The sequence below is a fragment of the Neoarius graeffei genome, chromosome 14 (genome assembly GCF_027579695.1).
Source record: "Neoarius graeffei isolate fNeoGra1 chromosome 14, fNeoGra1.pri, whole genome shotgun sequence".
In the NCBI taxonomy this organism is placed as follows: domain Eukaryota; kingdom Metazoa; phylum Chordata; class Actinopteri; order Siluriformes; family Ariidae; genus Neoarius; species Neoarius graeffei.
In genome coordinates this window covers 61403247-61424882 of record NC_083582.1, presented here as the reverse complement: position 1 = coordinate 61424882, position 21636 = coordinate 61403247, and the positions used below count along the sequence as shown (strand labels likewise).

General features: G+C 40.9%; 1 protein-coding gene across 1 annotated transcript in view; it reads left to right on the top strand.

Moving 5' to 3' along the window:
* Positions 1-407: 407 nt before the first annotated feature.
* dnajb12b (DnaJ heat shock protein family (Hsp40) member B12b) overlaps positions 408-21636 on the top strand; it is a 34952-nt gene continuing 13723 nt past the window's right edge. Inside the window, exons 1-5 of the mRNA XM_060940176.1 lie at positions 408-620; positions 14814-14988; positions 17259-17404; positions 17656-17829; positions 21124-21197. Coding sequence (XP_060796159.1) covers positions 488-620; positions 14814-14988; positions 17259-17404; positions 17656-17829; positions 21124-21197 — 702 coding nt within the window. The 5' untranslated portion in view covers positions 408-487. The remainder of the gene's footprint in view (positions 621-14813; positions 14989-17258; positions 17405-17655; positions 17830-21123; positions 21198-21636) is intronic.

Below are 21636 nucleotides of genomic sequence, written 5' to 3'. Positions count from 1 at the left end.
ACGCGAGGTTTTTAATTTCAAAATGGCGTTTTTCAAAGAAATACTTTATTTCCGGGGACTTTTATTTTCTAAAGCCACATTTTGTTCCCAGGGCTTCCTATGAGGTCTTCCCCCCCACACCCATCTTTAAACTAAAAGTCCTTTAAAAAAACATTTCGAAGTCAAAACCTTTTTATTTAATTACTGAACTTTTATTTATACATTTATTTTATTTATATACAGTATGTATTTTCTCGTTTATTTATTTCAGCATTTATTTCATAGAAATGTTTATTTTATAGGCATGGTAATTTGCGTTTATTTATTTCTTTAATATTGACTTAAATGGCATTCTATAGTTGAAACCTGTTGTCACTTGCATTCTTTAAAATAAAAAAAATAAAAAATAAATCTTTGCCTGACGTCATCAGAAGGCGCCGTCTCGCTCTGCCTAGTGTTTATTTATTTAGCTAATTTCGGAAGGCTCATGTGGTGTATATAGAGCGTGATGGAAGTGAACAGGGATGAAGCGGAAAGGTGCATCGATATTGCAGTTAAAGCAATAAAGAGTCATGAAGCTGACAAAGCGAAACGGTTTTTAGAAAAAGCACAGAGACTCTTTCCGACGGACAAGGCACACGGTAAGCAGTGATAAGCCGACTAGCTAGTTTCCTACGGTCACTTAGCTTGGGTCTAGTCTTTAATCTCAAATAAGACTCAATAATCGCCTTTGTCATGTTTTACAAGATGCATATTATCGCTACCTCCGTGTTTTAGATGAACGCCTCGGCATGTTATTGCCTACTGTGTCTATCTTTAGGCTATATTTTAGGTGTTGACTGTGTGTCAGGTTTATTCTGACTGCATGCCACAAATATCTACATGCAGAAATGTCATTCTGTAAAATTGTAAAAAAAAAAAAAAAAAAGTGGAATTATACCTGTTTTATCAGAAGTGATGGTGAGTAGCTGTTATTCTACTGTGATTAAACCAGCCATTTGTTTATATAGATTTTTTTTTTATTGCAATAAAACAACAACAATGACATTGACGTGACAATAAGGTAAAACAAGAACAAATGACTAAAACAAGTATATAAAGACAAAGTAAATTACATTAATCAACTAAAAAGAAAAAAAGAGGAATATATATTAGAGAACGTTCAGAAGTCTTCATCTCATCTCATTATCTCTAGCCGCTTTATCCTTCTACAGGGTCGCAGGCAAGCTGGAGCCTATCCCAGCTGACTACGGGCGAAAGGCAGGGTACACCCTGGACAAGTCGCCAGGTCATCACAGGGCTGACACATAGACACAGACAACCATTCACACCTACGGTCAATTTAGAGTCACCAGTTAACCTAACCTGCATGTCTTTGGACTGTGGGGGACTCCGGAGCAAACCCACGCGGACACGGGAAGAACATGCAAACTCCACACAGAAAGGCCCTCGCCGGCCCCGGGGCTCGAACCCAGGACCTTCTTGCTGTGAGGCGACAGCGCTAACCACTACACCACCGTGCCGCCCTCAGAAGTCTTGTATTTTTCTTATTATGTACAAACTTAAGAGAGTTGAGAAGAGAGGTCATTTCTAGAATCTCATCTCATCTCATTATCTCTAGCCGCTTTATCCTTCTACAGGGTCGCAGGCAAGCCGGAGCCTATCCCAGCTGACTATGGGCGAAAGGCGGGGTACACCCTGGACAAGTCGCCAGGTCATCACAGGGCTGACACATAGACACAGACAACCATTCACACTCACAGACATGTAAAAGTTTTTACCTTTACCTGACATGTTTCGACGGTGTAACTTACGTCTTCATCAGAGGGTCACCAGTTGGTGACCCTCTTATATAGATGGAAGTTACAGTACACCATCGAAACATGTCAGGTAAAGGTAAAAACTTTTACATGTCTGAAACAAAAGAAAACTAATGATTTGGTTTGAAGTATTCAGATCAGCTCTGCATAAAGCAGCTAAATACTCTCTCTGTCTCCTGGCAGAAAGCTCCTTGGTTTGCTCCCCTTGTGTCTCAATCACAGCTGGTATTCTGTAGAAAGACTTCTTTTCCCCTTTCCCATCAGCTTTGTTAGAACACCCTAACGCAGCACAAAAGTTTACCATTGTAGGTTGTTTGATGAACCAAGTGCATGAAATTCTAACGAAAACACCTTAGTCATTAGACACACTAAATGTGTCAGTGGCTGGCTGTAATAAATGCAGCCAAGGGACAAAACCATCAATCAGAGTCAGTTTCTCAACATATCGCTTCCTTTCAGCAGGCTTCAGGGTTTTGAAATAATCTGCCATGTCCACAGATCATGCACAGACTTATCCACAGTTATATCCACAGTTTTTTGCCAAGTCTCTCACAGGTTTCTTTCAAGTCTACTGTTGGGCCAATAAATCATAAATAAAACAGCTCAGATTTGTTTGTTTAAGTCGTTTGCCACTCCACTTTATTCTCGTGGGTTCACATACCGCTGCCATTATTTCCCCCAATCATGAGTTTGTTGGTCTTCCAATATGGCGCAGGGTCTGTTTACTTCCGGTTTCGGGTGACGTCAGTAATATCCCTCTATACGGTGGTATGCAAAAGTTTGTGCACTCCTGGTCAAAATTGCTGTGACTGTGAACAGTTAAGCAAGTTGAAGATGAAATGATCTCCAAAAGGCATAAAGTTAAAGATGACTCATTCCCCTTATATTTTCAGCAAAAACTATTTTTTTTTTTAAATTTTCATCTTTTACATGTTCAAAATGACAAAAAAGGAAAAGAGCCCGAAGCAAAAGTTTGGGCACCCTGCATGGTTAGTACCTAGTAACACCCCCTTTGGCAAGTATCACAGCTTGTAAACACTTTTTGTAGCCAGCTAATAATCTTTCAGTTCTTACCTGGGGGATTTTCACACATTCGTCCTTGCAAAAGGCTTCCAGTTCTACAAGTTTCTTGGGCTGTCTTGCGTGCACTGCTCTTTTGAGATCTATCTACAGATTTTCAGTGATGTTTAGGGGTCATCCATAATTTCATTATCATGAGTCTACAAAGAGTAGACTTTTGAGCAACCCCCTCCCCCCAAAAGTGTACATTAGCGGACAAAAATATGATGATGGCTCTACGTGGAATAGGAATTCAAAATAAAACCATGTCTTGTATTACTTTTTATTAGAATTGGATGACAGGACAATACAAAGATTCACAAGAGAAGAAAAGAAGACACAAGACGGGTCCAGAAGTTTTCATAGAAAGCAGGCGATTCATTTTTCAGTCCCCCCAGGATTTTGCGGGCCTTTTTTGTGATTGTTGCGGGCTAAAATGTCTGATGTTGCGGGGGGGTTCCAAAAAGTTGCAGTGTTTTTTAGGTTTTTGTTGTGATTACATTGCGGGAGGAAGTGAAAGTTGCGAGAAATTGTTGCGATTTTCTCTTTTTGTGATTTTAAAATTGAGTGATATGTTAAATATTAAGTTATTACTGAAAAACTATTGATTAAAAAAAAACAAAGACACTGAGAAATGGTCCTATAAACAACTTTACCAATATAAAAGATTACCAGGACTACAAAAATGCAGAAAAATAGGCTTTACTTATCGAAATGCACCTGTTGGTTCAAAAGTTAAGGTGCATAGAACCTCACAGCACAACATGAAGTTACCTTAAAATATAATATAAATGCCTCAGCTTTCATGTAAGAAAAAAAAAACTATTAATACTAGTACTGTGTGCAGGCAGTCTCTCCTGAAGACTAAATTAAACAATAATTATAAACTAATAAAATAAATGGCTCAGGCTTCATAGAAGGAAAAAAAAACAACAATTTGAACAGAATCTCACGGTATGATGCTGAAGCTGCATAAACAATGGAAAATAAAATACCATTTTGGTAAAAATGTTGGCATCCATTAACTTCTTGTATTAAGTAAAAAAAAAAGTGCACACAGTCCTTCACTGTAAACATAACACACTTTCAGTAACAGCATTTAAGCCTATATAAACACTGACTCACACATGCTGCTTCTCTTGAACGTATACATGGAAGTAAGCAGTGTTGCCAGATACTGCTGACGTTTTCCAGCCCAAAATATGTTCAAAACCAGAGGTGGAAAGTAACGAATTACATTTACTCATGTTACTGTAATTAAGTAGATTTTTTGTGTAATTTGTAATTTTTTAAGTAGTTTTTGAAATGGGTAATTTTACTTTTACTCAAGTACATTTTGATTCAAGTATTTTACTTCGCTACATTTGAAAACCGCCCGTTACTGAGTAAAAAAAATTAAATGCGGGGGAAAAAAACACAATTGGCCTGAACTGAAAGGAAACTGGCGCAGGCGCGCGCGGAATATCCATATTAGCCTACTACATGTATGGTTGGATGATGGCTTGTGCCGAGGTAGCCGAGCAAGAGATAGAGGAGGTCATGGAGGAGGTTGAGGATTGCCAAGAAGAGAATTCCCACGGAACAGATGTGCCAGACAGCGTGGGAAATCCTTGGCCGTATCTCAGCCAGTACTTTGCATTCAAACGCAAACGAGGCAATAACATAATAATGCAATGCAAAATGTGCCTGCCCTGCCGTACAGAGCTATCAGTCTACAAAACTTCCACATCAAATCTGTGGAAGCATGTGGTGGTAAGTAGATATGTGCATTTACCTGTGTATCCCAAACGTTATATTTATTGTTTGGTTAAAACGTTCCACTGCTGAGTAAAATGTGCTTTCATTATCAATTCTTTTGGCCGCCTAGCATTCATACTGATCACTAACGTTTCAAGTGAAGTAGCCTAAATGAAATGAATCACCTCACGTTTACAAATTTGTTTTATCAGGGCTACCTTGCCTGTGTTTCAGAGAGCATGGACCTTCTTAACTCCTTTCCAAAAAAAAAAACTTTCCCTGAAACTCAACACAGGCCTTCCGGCCTCAGCTGCCTGTGAGCGCCTTTTCAGCTCGGCTGGTTTATCGTTTACCGCAAAGAGAGCACGGATTATTGCAACAAACTTTGAGAATCAGCTCCTGCTGAAACTCAACAAGAGCTTTTCGGTTTAATGTTTTAGTATTCAGTGGGCAGAGTGGGCAGGGCACTTTATTTCATTTCTTTTATCAGCAGTCAGTGTGTTCATTTTTCAGTTAAGACAATTAATATAATTTATGTTTGCTACAGAAAGAAAAAGAGAGCACAGTTTGTTAATAAGGAATTGCTCAACATTTTCACTGTCTTGGATACTTTGTTTGATTTTGGTTTTCTTTTCTTTTTTTTTATTGTGGTGTTTGAGTTGGACCATACAATTCAGAATTTGGCACTTTGCTTAAAAATGTTTTATGGGGTGGTCTCAAAATAGTTTGCACATTACCTCTCGACAGGTTGTAAACATTATGCAGTTAATTTGTCAATTATATTTTCTATCTAAGGAAGAGCACAGTGTTACTAAGGAATCGCTTAGCTGTCTTTAAATCGTGAGAGCCCTGGACACTTTGGTTGGTTTACGTTTCATATGTGTCATTTAGTAAGTCTGCTTTAGGGCAATTCCATGTAAATGTCAACCTCACCATGCAAAAATAAAGCAACATGTAATACATCAAAACCACTCCCAGAGATATCACCTAGGCCTGTATTTTACAGATGTGAATAAGTTGAACCAATTTGTAACCAACCTAATATGTCACTGTCAGTCTTTCTTTCTTATAATGTAAACCCCAAGCTAAAATCAACTTTGATCATGTACAATTCTATATTATTGCCACAAGCCACAGAAATGTATGCTAAAATCCACAAAACAGCAAAACAATAGCCATCCTAAATATTAAAGAACTTTGATAGTTTTAGCTGATATTTAGAGAGTTTTCAAAGGGTTATGGTGGTTAAATTGCTGATTTTCTAAACATATGCCATGTCTATTTCAGACGCGTCACATCCATAACGGAATTTCGTCACATCCATAACGCTGACTTTTCCTTCCGAAACTCTGCATGAAATACAAAATATTTTAAACAAAGATTTTTTAATATTCACCTTGGACCCCTCTATCAAATGGATATCTCCATTTCGACATTAGGTTTACAATTTCACAGAGTTTGATAAAAATGTACAGTAACCCAAGAAAAGTGATACTTTTTCTGTCACATCCATAACGCATCTTTTATTGGCATTTTCTGGCATGCCCTAGATGTACTATGGGAATTGTTCTTGTTCTATCACTTCTCCAGTATGGTACAGCCTTAAAATATGCAACACCTGTTTAAATACTGGGAGACAATAAAACATGCACTGGGTCATTTGTTGCCATTTTGAGTTCAAGTGTCACGTCCATAATGCTGGAATTGCTCTTTAGTGGCTTTAATAGCAGGCATTTGTCAGTAAAGAAAAAAAATGGATGATAGAATTTACAAGTTATGCCACTTGTACTTGAAAATGTTTTATGGGGTAGTCCAAACAAAGCTTTATACATTATACTGCCTGAAAGATTATTATGTGGACTAATAGTTCATTAAAAACAATTTGATTTATGACTTGTCCTTTCTTTTTTTACATCAAATAATTGAAAGTAACTAAGTAACTTTTACTCAAAGTACATTTTAAATTGAGTACTTTTTTTACTTTTACTCGAGTAGATTTTTAGATGGGTACTTTTACTTGAGTAGAATTTAAGCAAAGTAAAGATACTTTTACTTAATTACAATTTTTCAGTACTTTTTCCACCTCTGTTCAAAACCCGCCAAAATGCACTTGAAACCCCCCAACTGGGCGGGAAACCGCCCAATCTGGCAACACTGGAAGTAAGGCGGAAGGTAGTTTGTTGACGTCACCTCAAGACGACTCCAACAATTGGTCAAATTTGCGGGAAAGTTGCGGTGATTGGATATAATTGCAACACCACCCTGAATTCGCGGGGATTGGTTGAATTTGCGTTGAAGTTGCAAATCGCATCATCCTGGAGGGTCTGATTTTTGAAAATTAGGAACTGTCTTTTTAAGGGGAGCTGTTGCCTTTTGGCTTTGAAACGTTCGTTTTTGATTCTTTCCAAGCAGCCTGTCCTGCCCTAACTGCCTCCTGCCACTTCTCAGATGAATGCAGGAAACAATAAATGTTTAAAAACTGTTCGTACTCATTTGAAGGAGTCTTGTGAATAGCGGTATTTCTGCTATTCACAAATTTGTAAATGCGGTCAAAATCTGGGTCAGCCATTGTTGTATTGAAGAAAGAAAGCGTGTAGAGCTAGCTGGCAACACCGATGTGGCGCGAAATTTTTAACGTGGCGGCCGCTGATTCACACATTGACGGATCATAATTTTTTCATTTTTAAAAAGTGTACGCCTGGTCATTAACCCCCTCCCCCCTGCGTACGGTTTGTACGCTCGTGGTAATAATGATAAATTATGGATGACCCCTTAGGTCAGGGGACTGTGAGGGCCAGGGCAAAACCTTCAGCTTGTGCCTCTTGAGGTATTCCATTGTAGATTTTGAGGTGTGTTTTGGATCATCGTCTATTACCCTGTCCACACTAGGGATTTTGTACCGATACGAAACTACTTTCGTACCGCAACACCTGTCCACACTAGCAACTATACCGGTACTGTAGCGGTATAACTGTATCGGTATGAAACCCACGAATGTATGGGTTTCGTACCGGTACAGTATCGGTACTGTAGCGCTTCGCTGTAGTGTGGACAGATGAAGCGGCTCTGTATCGATACAAATATAATGCGCATGCGCAAAGTCACACACCTCAATCGATGTCTTCGCCGAATAAAATAGTGAAGAACGGAGATTCGTTTGTTTCTTTCTCAACTGCTTCGCGTGTTTTATACGATTCAACTGAATAAATGACCACCAGAAATACAGACTGTACATTGACAACAAAAAGCACACACGCGTTGTTTCATCCGCCATATTCTCGGAAGGAAGTTACTCGGTAACCACGGAAACATTTCGCGCACGCGCATTTCAACTACCGTGAAAGAAAACCGCAAACGTTTCTCGCTAGTGTGGACAGATGCACTAAACTGTACCGGTATACTTTGTATCGATACAGTTATACCACTATCGTACCGGTATATATGTGAACACAGCATTATTGTAGGACCCATCCTCTTTTTAACTTCAACTTTTTTCAGATGGTGTGATGTTTGCTTCCAGCGTTTGGTGGTATTTATTCGAATCCATGCTTCCCTCGACCAATGAAATGTGCCCTGTGCCACTGGCTGCAACATAACCTCAAAGCATGATCGATCCACACCCATGCTTCAGAGTTGGAAAGGTGTTCTTTTCCTGGAATTTGGCCCCCTTTTTTCTCCAAACATACCTTTGCACATTTTAGCCAAAAAGTTCTGTTTTGATTTCGTCAGTCCACAGGACTTGTTTCCAAAATGCATCAGGCTTATTTAGATGTTCATTTGCAAACTTCAGATGCTGATTTTTGTGGCTAGGATGCAGGAACGGTTTTCTTCTGATGACTCTCCCACGAAGGTCATATTTATTCAAGTGTCGCTGCATAGTAGAACAGTGCACCACCACTCCAGGGTCTGCTAAATCTTTCTGAAGGTCTTTTGCAGTCAAACAGGGATTTTTGAGGGCCTTTCTAGCAATCCAACAAGCAGTTCTTTCAAAAAGTTTTCTTCATCTTCCAGACCTCACCTTGATCTCCACTGTTTCTGTTAACTGCCATTTCTTAATAACATTACGATCTGAGGAAACAGCTACCTGAAAACACTTTGCTACGTTCTTGTAGCGTTCTCCTGCTTTGTGAGCGTCAATTATTTTATTATTCAGAATGCGAGGGAGTTGCTTAGAGGAGCCCATGGCTGTTGATTTTGGGGACAAGTTTGAGGAGTCAGAGAATTTATCGAGCTTTGAAATCTGCATCATCTGACCTTTCCGAATGAAGAATTTGAACAAGCCACAGCTCAATGAACTAATTAAGGTCTGGAACCTTGGTAAAAGTTACCAGAGAACTCAAATGTATTGGGGTGCCCAAACTTTCGCATGGTGTTCCTTTTCTTTTTTCACTCTCCAATTGTACAAAACAAAAATAATACACAAATCCTGCAGAAAATGCTGAAAAGAAATGTGTCGTCTTTACCTTTATGCCTTTTGGTGATCAGTTCATCTTCTGCTCACTTAACTATTCACAGTAACAGACATTTTCAGTAAGGGTGCCCAAACTTTTGCATGCCACTGTATATTTTAATTGCTTATTTGTCTTTTTAATTTATTTAAATCACAACTGTCTTGTAATTCTATTCACCAAGATTCTAAAATCAGCAGAAATTCTTGGTTTACTCTGCTGAGAACTGCATCTCTCTGGTTTAAAGCTCATCTCATCTCATTATCTGTAGCCGCTTTATCCTGTTCTACAGGGTCGCAGGCAAGCTGGAGCCTATCCCAGCTGACTACGGGCGAAAGGCGGGGTACACCCTGGACAAGTCGCCAGGTCATCACAGGGCTGACACATAGACACAGACAACCATTCACACTCACATTCACACCTACGGTCAATTTAGAGTCACCAGTTAACCTAACCTGCATGTCTTTGGACTGTGGGGGAAACCGGAGCACCCGGAGGAAACCCACGCGGACACGGGGAGAACATGCAAACTCCGCACAGAAAGGCCCTCGCCGGCCACGGGGCTCAAACCCAGGACCTTCTTGCTGTGAGGCGACAGCGCTAACCACTACACCACCGTGCTGCCCTGGTTTAAAGCTTGGTGTATAAAAATGGATTAAGTAATATTACCGGATGGTCAAAATCCATTGGGGATTCAAAAGTGATGACTGGTTTACAAGATTAATTATTTTGTCTTTATAGCATCTTGCGTCTTTCCCTGTTCAAGTCAAGCCTTCATAAGTGTGTGTGGGTGGGAGTACTACACAGCTTACCACTTTCATTACTTTATCATGCCAGATTCAGATAATGAGTTTAATGTTCATGTTGATATGATGACTTTATTGTGACCCAGTCAAGTTTATTTGTATAGCGCTTTTAACAATAGACATTGTCGCAAAGCAGCTTTACAGAATTTGGATAAATTAAAACATGAGCTAATTTTATCCCTAATCTATCCCCAATGAGCAAGCCTGTGGTGATGGTGGCAAGGAAAAACTCCCTCAGATGACATGAGGAAGAAATCTCGAGAGGAACCAGACTCAAAAGGGAACTCATCCTCATTTGGGCAACAACAGACAACATAACTATAACATAACTTGAAGTCGGTTTCGTTGATGTTATAAACTCTTCACTGATGGAAACTTGAGTGCAAAACTGTTCATGACAACTGCAGTCCTAAAGTTAGCAAGTCAGCTGTAGTCCTCAGCCATAAAAGCATTACTGTAAGAGTCCAGAGCGTCTTCCAAGTGTGACTTTCAACTGTCCGTATGGGGCCGTCCTCTACAGGAGCGATGTGATGAGACTCCAACCAGACACAGGGCATCAGGATGGATCAGGCAGGTCTGAGGAGCAGAAGAGGTCAGCATCTCGATCCCAGGATTGACATGTAACTCAGAGGAATAGATTGTGGGGGGGGAAACACAGGTTGTTAGGTATGCCCAGTGTCACCTGAATAAGTAGGAACAGTATACATTTTGCGCTGAGCACAAGCAGGGACTCTGGCAAAACTAACTGACAGCATAACTAAAAGGGGAGAGCCAGAAGGTAACACAGGCATGAGGGAGCCCTGGGACATAAAGCAGCAGCCACTACACCGTCAACAAACTCGAGTGAGCAAGTGAGTTGGGGACTGACAGCATCCATACATCCCAGTTTACCAAAACACTCTGTCTGAGGACCCTCCAGATCTACACCTTTACCTCATAAACACCATTTACAAAAAGCTTGACTAAACATATGTTTTCAGCCTAGACTTAAATGCTGAGACTGTCTCTGATTCCCGAACACTACTTGGAAGGCTGTTCCATAACTGTGGGGCTTTGTAAGAAAAGGCTCTGTCCCCTGATGTAGCCTTCACTATACGAGGTACCAGCAGATAGCCTGCACCTTTTGATCCAAGTAGGCATGGCGGGTCATAAAGGACCAGAAGTTTGCTCTGGTACTGTGGTGCGAGACCATTCAGTGCTTTAAAGGTCAATAGTAATATTTTATAATCAGTACGAAATTTGATTGGGAGCCAATGCAGTGTGGATAAGACGGGTGATTTGGTCATATTTTCTAGTTCTAATAAGGACTCTTGCTGCTGCATTTTGAACTAACTGGAGCTTGTTTTTGCACTTTATTGGAACATCCAGACAGTAAGGCATTACAATAATCAGAAATTAACTAGACCTGTTCTGAGACTATGCTGCAAGAAATGAGATCAGCACCTTCCCGAGTGGGATGGATACTGTCCCACCCTAACAGGCCAGCAGTGCCCTCAAAATTAGCCCAATTATCTACAGTGGTGCTTGAAAGTTTGTGAACCCTTTAGAATTTTCTATATTTCTGCATAAATATGACCTAAAATATCATCAGATTTTCACACAAGTCCTAAAAGTAGATAAAGAGAACTCAGTTAAACAAATGAGACAAAAATATTATACTTGGTCATTTATTTATTGAGGAAAATGACCCAATATTGCATATCTGTGAGTGGCAAAAGTATGTGAACCTTTGATTTTAGTATCGGGTGTGACCCCCTTGTGCAGCAATAACTGCAACTAAATGTTTCCGGTAACTGTTGATCAGTCCTGCACACCGGCTTGGAGGAATTTTAGCCCGTTCCTCCATACAGAACAGCTTCAACTCTGGGATGTTGGTGGGTTTCCTCACATGAACTGCTCGCTTCAGGTCCTTCCACAACATTTCGATTGGATTAAGGTCAGGATTTTGACTTGGCCATTCCAAAACATTAACTTTATTCTTCTTTAACCATTTTTTGGTAGAACGACTTGTGTGCTTAGGGTCGTTGTCTTGCTGCATGACCCGCCTTCTCTTGAGATTCAGTTCATGGACAGATGTCCTGACATTTTCCTTTAGAATTTGCTGGTATAATTCAGAATTCATTGTTCCATCAATGATGGCAAGCCGTCCTGGTCCAGATGCAGCAAAACAGGCCCAAAGCATGATACTACCACCACCATGTTTCACAGATGGGATAAGGTTCTTAAGCTGGAATGCAGTGTTTTCCTTTCTCCAAACATAACGCTTCTCATTTAAACCAAAAAGGTCTATTTTGGTCTCATCCATCCCAAAACATTTTTCCAATAGCCTTCCGGGTTGTCCACATGATCTTTAGCAAACTGCAGATGAGCAGCAATGTTCTTTTTGGAGAGCAGTGGCTTTCTCCTTGCAACCCTGCCATGCACACCATTGTTGTTCAGTGTTCTCCTGATGGTGGACTCAGGAACATTAACATTAGCCAATGTGAGAGAGGCCTTCAGTTGCTTAGAAGTTACCCTGGGGTCCTTTGTGACCTCGCCGACTATTATATGCCTTGCTCTTGGGATGAACTTTGTTGGTCAACCAATCCTGAGGAGGGTAACAATGGTCTTGAATTTCCTCCATTTGTATACAATCTGTCTGACTGTGGATTGGTGGAGTCCAAACTCTTTAGAGATGGTTTTGTAACCTTTTCCAGTCTGATGAGCATCAACAACGCTTTTTCTGAGGTCCTCAGAAATCTTCTTTGTTCATGCCATGATACACTTCCACAAACATGTGTTGTGAAGATCAGACTTTGATAGATCCCTGTTCTTTAAATAAAACAGGGTGCCCACTCACACCAGATTGTCATCCCATTGATTGAAAACACCTGACTCTAATTTCACCTTCAAATTAACTGCTAATCCTAGAGGTTCACATACTTTTGCCACTCACAGATATGTAATATTGGATCATTTTCCTCAATAAATAAATGACCAAGTATAATATTTTTGTCTCAGTTGTTTAACTGGGTTCTCTTTATCTACTGTTAGGACTTGTGTGAAAATCTGATGATGTTTTAGGTCATATTTATGCAGAAATATAGAAAATTCTAAAGGGTTCACAAACTTTCAAGCACCACTGTATAAAGCCCACACTGTTTTCAGAGCACCACCTGGACAACCAGCAGTTCAGCGGCCATAACCTGCTGTAAGCTATATCACCACGCCGCATTGGGATGGGGCCAGAGCATACTACAGCATCGAATATCGCCTTTGCTAATTTAAACACCTCTACAAAGTTGCTCTTAGTACCCTCAGACTGATGAAGGCGTATATCATTAGCTCCTGCATGGATAACTATCTTTGAGAACCTGTGCTTGCCTAGGACCCTAAAATTACCGGCTATGTCCGGCGCCCTGGCTCATAGTATACACCTGACTAAAACTGCTGGTGCCCCTAAAGGCCTAGCTAATTTCACGTTCCGTATGATAGAGTCCCCTATAACCAGAGCTCTTTCAGGTTTCCCAGTGGGTGCGTTACTAAGGAGAGCAAACCTGTTTGACACATGAAGCGGAGAGGAGTGGTGCTCCCGTGGGCGAACCTCAGCGGTAGCTTTTACTCTACACTTATGGCCCCAAGTCGTCACCCATTCGCCCCGCTGTGAGGGCTCTAATGCTGGAGTTGGGGGATTACTAACTCCACCTAGGGCATCCAGACTTTCTCCTCCTTTTTTATATTTCTCCTCCTTTTTTCTCCTCCTCCTTTTATAGGGCCTCCTATAAAAACTACACTGTTCTCATTCTCACTGGCCTTCTCTAAAGCCTGGATACACACTTCTAAAACTGCAATCTTCTCCGTCAGAGAGCTAACTAATCTGCACTTTTCACAAATAAAGCTATCACTAGTGACGGAGGAAGAATGACTAAATATCCTGCACTCAGCACACTGAACAAGCAGGTGTGCCATGATGAAAGGATTCACGTACCTTAATCGAGGATCTGTTGATATTAAAGCAGGTCTGATGTGGATGGCCTCCGCTTGTGGTCTTTACGCAGGAGGGGAAAAAAAAAAGAAAGCTTCCGGTGTTGGTGTTCTTCCGAGGAGGAAAAAAAACAGAAAAAGGAGAGCAAAAGTGGAAAGTACAAAAAGGAAAGTGAAAGTACAATAAAAAATGAAGAGGATACTGGAAAATTATTTATAGAAAAAATAAAGATTAGTGATTAACGCCAACACTCGCGGAAAAAGACTGGTCACAAACAACTCGGAAACGAGGAAGTGCATAGCACAGAATACGCATGTGCCAACTCCATTAAACTGTCCTGAGATGTGCCAGAAGGTGCAGGGAACATGGTAAGATCTTATAAGGACACAAAAGACATAAACATGCCTAAGAAGTGGGAATTAAAAAAACAAACATTGTTCCAGTTTTTCCCTACTTGTCCACCAGTTTGGAACAACCCTATACATGGTGACTGTGAGAGAGTCCTCCTTTCCCTCGATTCCCAGTTGAAATCGAATAAATGTCCTGCTGTTGTGGATTATAAGGTGTGTGTTTAAGGTAATACAGTTGAGTCTTGTATTTGAAATCTCTTTCATAGCTTGGTTTACTGTGCTGAGAACTGCATCTCTCTGGTTTAAAGTTTCTGAATTAACGGGAATCTAATTATGGAGCTAGCAGCGTCATTAAAGCTAGCACTGGGCAATATTATGTCATTATGTGCCGTTAAGTATTTTTTTTTTTAAGATAAAATTTCAGCAAAATGATATATTGTGTGTTAATATCATCATGTGCTGTGCTCTTCTATTTTTGCCATATCGCCCACTGTTGTGGCTGCAGTGTTTGCATACTGTGGAAATGCTTTAGTTTATTTCCAGCTAGGGTTTTTTTTTTTTTTTTAAACCCCCATCTGAGAGTAGCTTTTAGTAATTTGGTAATTGACTGACTGCGAATATTCACTTTCTTATACTTTTGGTGTTTGCAGCATTGTTGGAGTCTCTGCAGCAGAATGGACATGCGTCCAATCACAGCAGTTCTGCAGGAGACGGTGAGAGTCCAGAGGAAAACCAGTCCAGTGCTAATAACCATAGTGCTGCAGAGGAGAAGAAATCTGAATCAGCCAAAGCATATACTACAGAACAAGCAGATGCTGTGAGAAGGTAAGGGTAGTGGATTGTGTCATTTTAAATTTTCGCCTGGCAGACATAGTGTCGCTAATTCTTACTGCAGGCATGCACTTTGATCCAAATAGAAAGCCTCTAGTCATAGGGTTTACTTGTATTTATGCTAAATTATACTGACATTGCAGCTTTGCGCATGTTTTGTTTTTGTTTTTTTCTCTTTTTGACGAAACAGAATGAATCATACTGTCTGCATGAGGTCTACTCAGCCTTTGAGTAGCCCTGTAGATAACCATTAACCACCATACAGTGGTGCTTGAAAGTTTGTGAAGCCTTTAGAATTTTCTGTGTTTCTGCATAAATATGACCTAAAACAACATCAGATTTCCACGCAAGTCCTAAAAGTAGATAAAGAGAACCCAGTTAAACAAATGAGACAAAAATATTATACTTGGTCATTTATTTATTGAGGAAAATGATCCAATATTACGTATCTGTGAGTGGCAAAAGTATGTGAACCCCTAGGATTAGCAGTTAATTTGAAGGTGAAATTAGAGTCGGGTGTTTACAATCAATGGAATGACAATCAGGTGTGAGTGGGCACCCTGTTTTATGTAAAGAACAGGGATCTATCAAAGTCTGATCTTCACAACACATGCTTGTGGAAGTGCATCATGGCACGAACAAAGGAGATTTCTGAGGATCTCAGAAAAAGCGTTGTTGATGCTCATCAGGCTGGAAAAAGTTACAAAACCATCTCTAAAGAGTTTGGACTCCACCAATCCACAGTCAGATAGATTGTGTACAAATGGAGGAAGTTCAAGACCATTGTTACCCTCCCCAGGAGTGGTCGACCAACAAAGATCACTCCAAGAGCAAGGGGTGTAATAGCCGGCGAGGTCACAAAGGACCCCAGGGTAACTTCTAAGCAACTGAAGTCCTTTCTCTTCATGAGTCCACCATCAGGAGAACACTGAACAACAATGGTGTGCATGGCAGGGTTGCAAGGAGAAAGCCACTCCTCTCCAAAAAGAACATTGCTGCTCGTTTGCAGTTTGCTAAAGACCACATGGACAAGCCAGAAGGCTATTGGAAAAATGTTTTGTGGACGGATGAGACCCAAATAAACTTTTTGGTTTCAATGAGAAACATTATGTTTGGAGAAAGGAGAACACTGCATTCCAGCATAAGAACCTTATCCCATCTGTGAAACATGGTGGTGGTAGTACCACGGTTTGGGCCTGTTTTGCTGCATCTGGGCCAGGACGGCTTGCCATCATTGATGGAATTCTGAATTATACCAGCGAATTCTAAAGGAAAATGGCAGGACATCTGTCCATGAATTGAGTCTCGAGAAGATGGGTCATACAGCAAGACAACGACCCTAAGCACACAAGTCGTTCTGCAAAAGAATGGTTAAAGAAGAATAAAGTGAATGTTTTGGAATGGCCAAGTCAAAGTCTTGATCTTAATCCAGTTGAAATGTTGTGGAAGGACCTGAAGCGAGCAGTTCATGTGAGGAAACCCACCAACATCCCAGAGTTGAAGCTGTTCTGTATGGAGGAACGGGCTAAAATTCCTCCAAGCTGGTGTGCAGGACTGATCAACAGTTACCACAAACGTTTATTTGCAGTTGTTGCTGCACAAGCGGGTCACACCAGATACTGAAAGCAAAGGTTCACATACTTTTGCCACTCACAGATATGTAATATCGGATCATTTTCCTCAATAAATAAATAAATGACCAAGTATAATATTTTTTTTGTCTCATTGGTTTAACTGGGTTCTCTTGATCTACTTTTAGGACTTGTGTGAAAATCTGATGATGTTTTAGGTCATATTTATGCAGAAATACAGAAAATTCTAAAGGGTTCACAGACTTTCAAGCACCACTGTATACTCACTAATCCTTGTTACCCTGCACACTGAATGGTTTAGTCATGTTGGACTACAAGGCACATAAAGAGGATTCGTTGTTTCCTCATATCTCTAGATTTCTGCTGAAGCTTTGCTGTAAACTTGCACAACGCACAAGAAAAATCTCATGTTCAGCAGCACTGAAATTTTTGCTGTTCATATCTTCATAAGCAAAAGCCAGCCTGTCTGATCTGTATTTAGAGCCTGACTTCTCGAAGCTGCTTAAAATGAGTTCTTTTTTTTTTTTTTAATTCCGCTCCTGTCTTCAATATCTGTTCGTTCTAGAAGTTTTTAAAAATTGCTGTTAAAATTAGTTAGTTGCCTGATTCACACAGACGACGCATACAGAGCCTGTACTTGTCCTCACATCAGTGTCATTCTATTCTTGGTAGAATAAAACAATGTAAAAACTACTATGAGATTCTCGGGGTGCAGAAAGATGCATCAGATGATGACCTGAAAAAGGCGTATAGGAAACTGGCCCTGAAGTTTCACCCTGATAAAAACCATGCACCTGGTGCTACAGAAGCTTTTAAAGGTGAGCGAGACATTTTAGTTATATTGCTTATTTATATTGCAAAGTAATTCAAGCCTTCTCTTGACACTGATGTATGCCATTTCTACATTATACATCGGGCTGTGTGATCTGTTACTCAAGACTGCTAGTGTTTTCACAGCTGGAAGTGGTACTCATCATCTTTACATACCTTACACAGTACTGACCACTGTTCCAGATGTTCCATATGTATTGCTTTTGTGGTTGCATGCTAACGGTAGTGTGTTGCGTAGCTATTGGGACTGCGTACGCCGTGCTGTCCAACCCGGAGAAGAGGCGTCACTATGATCAGTATGGGGAGGTGAGAAGCTGCGCTGGTAGACGAAGGCACTCCGAGCGAGACTTCCAGCCTGATATCTCCCCAGAGGATCTATTTAACATGTTCTTTGGAGGAGGATTTCCCTCTAGTGAGTCTCTGTGTGTTTATTACACTGCACTATTAGACTCGCAGACATTATTTAATTCTGATACACACCTTTTGTACACCGTGACTCTACTGCTGTCTGCAGCAACACATTTCCATGTGTTGTGTTTTTTTTTTTTTGTATCTCCTCAATGACCTCATGTTAGCATAGGACATACACTATATTGCCAAAAGTATTTGCTTACCCATCCAAATTATCGGAATCAGGTGTTCCAATCACTTCCATGGCCACAGGTGTATAAAATCAAGCACCTAGGCATGCAGACTGTTTTTACAGTTTGGAGCTGGCCCCTTCCTCTTCCAACATGACTGTGCACCAGTGCACAAAGCAGGGTCCATAAAGACATGGATGACAGAGTCTGGTGTGTATGAACTTGACTGGCCTGCACAGAGTCCTGACCTCAACTCGATAGAACACCTTTGGGATGAATTAGAGCGGAGACTGAGAGCCAGGCCTTCTCGTCCAACATCAGTGTGTGACCTCACAAATGCGCTTCTGGAAGAATGGTTAAAAATTCCCATAAACACACTCCTAAACCTTGTGGACAGCCTTCCCAGAAGAGTTGAAGCTGTTCTAGCTGCAAAGGGTGGACCGACGTCATATTGAACCCTATGGATTAGGAATGGGATGTCACTTAAGCTCATATGTGAGTCAAGGCAGGTGAGCAAATACTTTTGGCAATATAGTGTATAATAAAAAGCTGAGCAGTGATTTGAATATTCAAATACTGGTATCTGATCCCCTGAACTTGGGGAAAACCTGACGATAAAAGGATGATGATAGGATCTGATTATGATTAAAGAGGTGTTTGTAGCCATGCACATCCCTTGAAACTAAGTATTTGATAGCTCTTGGATGAGCTGTTGTAGTCTACTCATTATGTTCTGTGTGTGTGTGTAAAATATAATCTAAATAAAAACAAAATGGGTGGCACGGTGGTGTAGTGGTTAGCGCTGTCGCCTCACAGCAAGAAGGTCCTGGGTTCGAGCCCAGCGGCTGACGAGGGCCTTTCTGTGCGGAGTTTGCATGTTCTCCCTGTGTCCGTGTGGGTTTCCTCCGGGTGCTCCGGTTTCCCCCACAGTCCAAAGACATGCAGGTTAGGTTAACTGGTCACTCTAAACTGACCGTAGGTGTGAATGTGAGTGTGAATGGTTGTCTGTGTCTATGTGTCGGCCCTGTGATGATCTGGCGACTTGTCCAGGGCGTACCCCGCCTCTCACCCGTAGTCAGCTGGGATGGGCTCCAGCTTGCCTGCGACCCTGTAGGACAGGATAAGCGGCTACAGATAATAGATGGAGATGTATTATACCTACATACACACACTTGTGTGCAAAATAATAGCAGTGTCTTTAAAACAACTGACAAAAACCTCAATCCTCATAATAGCATTTATTTCCATATACACAAAGGCACTGGGAGCACTGCACATTCAATTCCAAATGAAAACATGAACAAAATATCAATTTTAAACTGAAAATGAAGAAAAAAAGAATAATAGGCTGTTCAAAAAAATAGCAGTGTCTGCGTTTTCATTTACAAACTCGAATATTTGCGGTATAAACTGAAACTTGTTTACAGATTTAGCTTTTCTGTTAATCACTGAACTAATATTTAGTTGTATAACCTTTATTTCTGATAACTGCTTTACATCTGTGTGGCATGGAGTCAACTAACATCTGACACCTGTGAAGAGAGATTCCAGCCCAAGCTGACTGGACTACATTCCACAGTTCTTCTGCATTCTTGGGTTTTGCATCAAAAACAGCATTTTTGATGCCAGTCTACAAATTCTCAATCGGCTTGAGGTCTGGAGATCGGGCTGGCCACTTCATAACATCAATCTTGTTGGTCTGGAACCAGGAAGTTGCCTGCTTAAACACCCATTTCAAGGGCCTTTCTTCTTCAGCATAAGGCAACATGACCTCTTCCAGTATTTTGATGATATATTCAAACTGGTCCATGGTGCCTGGTATGCGATAAATAGGCCCGACTCCAAAGTATGAGAAACATCCCCAAACCATTATGCTTGCACCTCCATGTTTTACAGTCTTCACAGTGGACTGCGGCTTGAATTCAGTGTTTATGGGTCGTCTCACAAATTGTCTGTGGCTTTTAGACCCAGTAAGAACAATCTTGCTCTCATCTGTCCATAGAATGTTGCACCACTTCTCTTTAGGCCAGTCAATGTGTTCTTTGGCAAACTGTAACCTTTTCAACACTTTTTTTTTTTTTCCCAGCAATGGAAGAAGAAGAAGAAACCTTTATTTGTCACATGCACACTTCAAGCACAGTGAAATTCATCCTCTGCATCCCAGGGGTTTGGTACCTTGCTCAAGGGCACCTCAGCCCAAGGCCGCCCCACCTTAACCTAACTGCATGTCTTTGGACTGTGGGGGAAACCGGAGCACCCGGAGGGTTCCCACGCAGACACGGGGAGAACATGCAAACTCCACACAGAAAGGCCCTTGCCGGCCGGTGGGTTCGAACCCGGAACCTTCTTGCTATAAGGCGACAGTGCTAACCACTACACCACCATGCCGCCCTCTCGGTACTTTACGAGGGTTTCTTGCAAATAGTTTGGCTTCACATAGGCGTCTTCTGATTGTTGCAGTACTCACAGGTAACTGAAGATCTTTTGATTTCCCTGGAGCTGATCATTGGATGCTTCTTTGCCATTCTTGTTATTCTATGATGTACGCGGATGGCAGTATTTCTTTTCCTACTACGTGTTTCGGGTTTTGTTTGCCATTTTAAAGCGTTTGAGATCATTTTAGCTGAGCAGCCATTTATTTTCTGCACTTCTTTATATGTTTTCCCCTCTCCAATCAACTTCTTGATCAAAGTTCTTTCTCCTTTGGTACAATGTCTGGAACGACCCATTTTACTCACTGAGCAAGGGCTAAAACCAGCAGGTACAACGTTTGCTGCCCTCCTTTAAATAAGGGCCCTAATTGACACCTGTTTCTTCACCGAATGAATGACCTCACTAATTGAACTCAATTACACCCAATTAGCAGAGTGCATGTCATGACTATTGATTCTGTTGGTTGCCTGTTACTCGGCTGCACCTATCCATCCATCCATCCATCCATCCCCCCCCAAATGTTGTATCATCTTTTCTGCCAAAATCAGTAATTAAACACATTAGTAATGTTAGACTGCTATTATTTTGCACATAACTGTATATGCATGCGTGTATGTGATGTTATTTCTCAAATAACAGCAAGCTTAGCATATAGTTATGCAGATTTATTTTATGTCATATTGTGTTCTCAGGTAACGTTCACATGTACAACAACGGGCGAGCACACTTTAGCCAACAGCGTGGTGCAAGAAGGGAAGAAAGAGGTGTAAGTATAGTGTACTTAACTCTGTAAACTCAAGTATGAAAGCAGATTCCTGCCACACCAGGAAAAAAAAAAAATCAGTGTCAAGTTATAACAGTATATTTTTCACTTTATTACGTGATAATTTGGTATCGTGCTATAACGTGATAACTTTAAACACATGTTTGAAGCTATGGTTTGAACGAGGTGTGTGGAGAATAAACTGGGTAATATGGAGAATAAACTGGGTACACTGGCTAATATGGCTCATTTACATCAGTGTTCCTCAACTACTGGGCAGCGGGATGCGAAGCACCATCTAGTGGGCTGCGAATTATGGGTGTCCATATACTTTTGGCTATAGAGTGTACTTCAGACGAGTTTTGACTATACAGGAGTTTTGTGAACTGTTGTTTCCCCACAGTATTTGTTAAAATTGGAATCGCTGCAGGATTTATGTAGA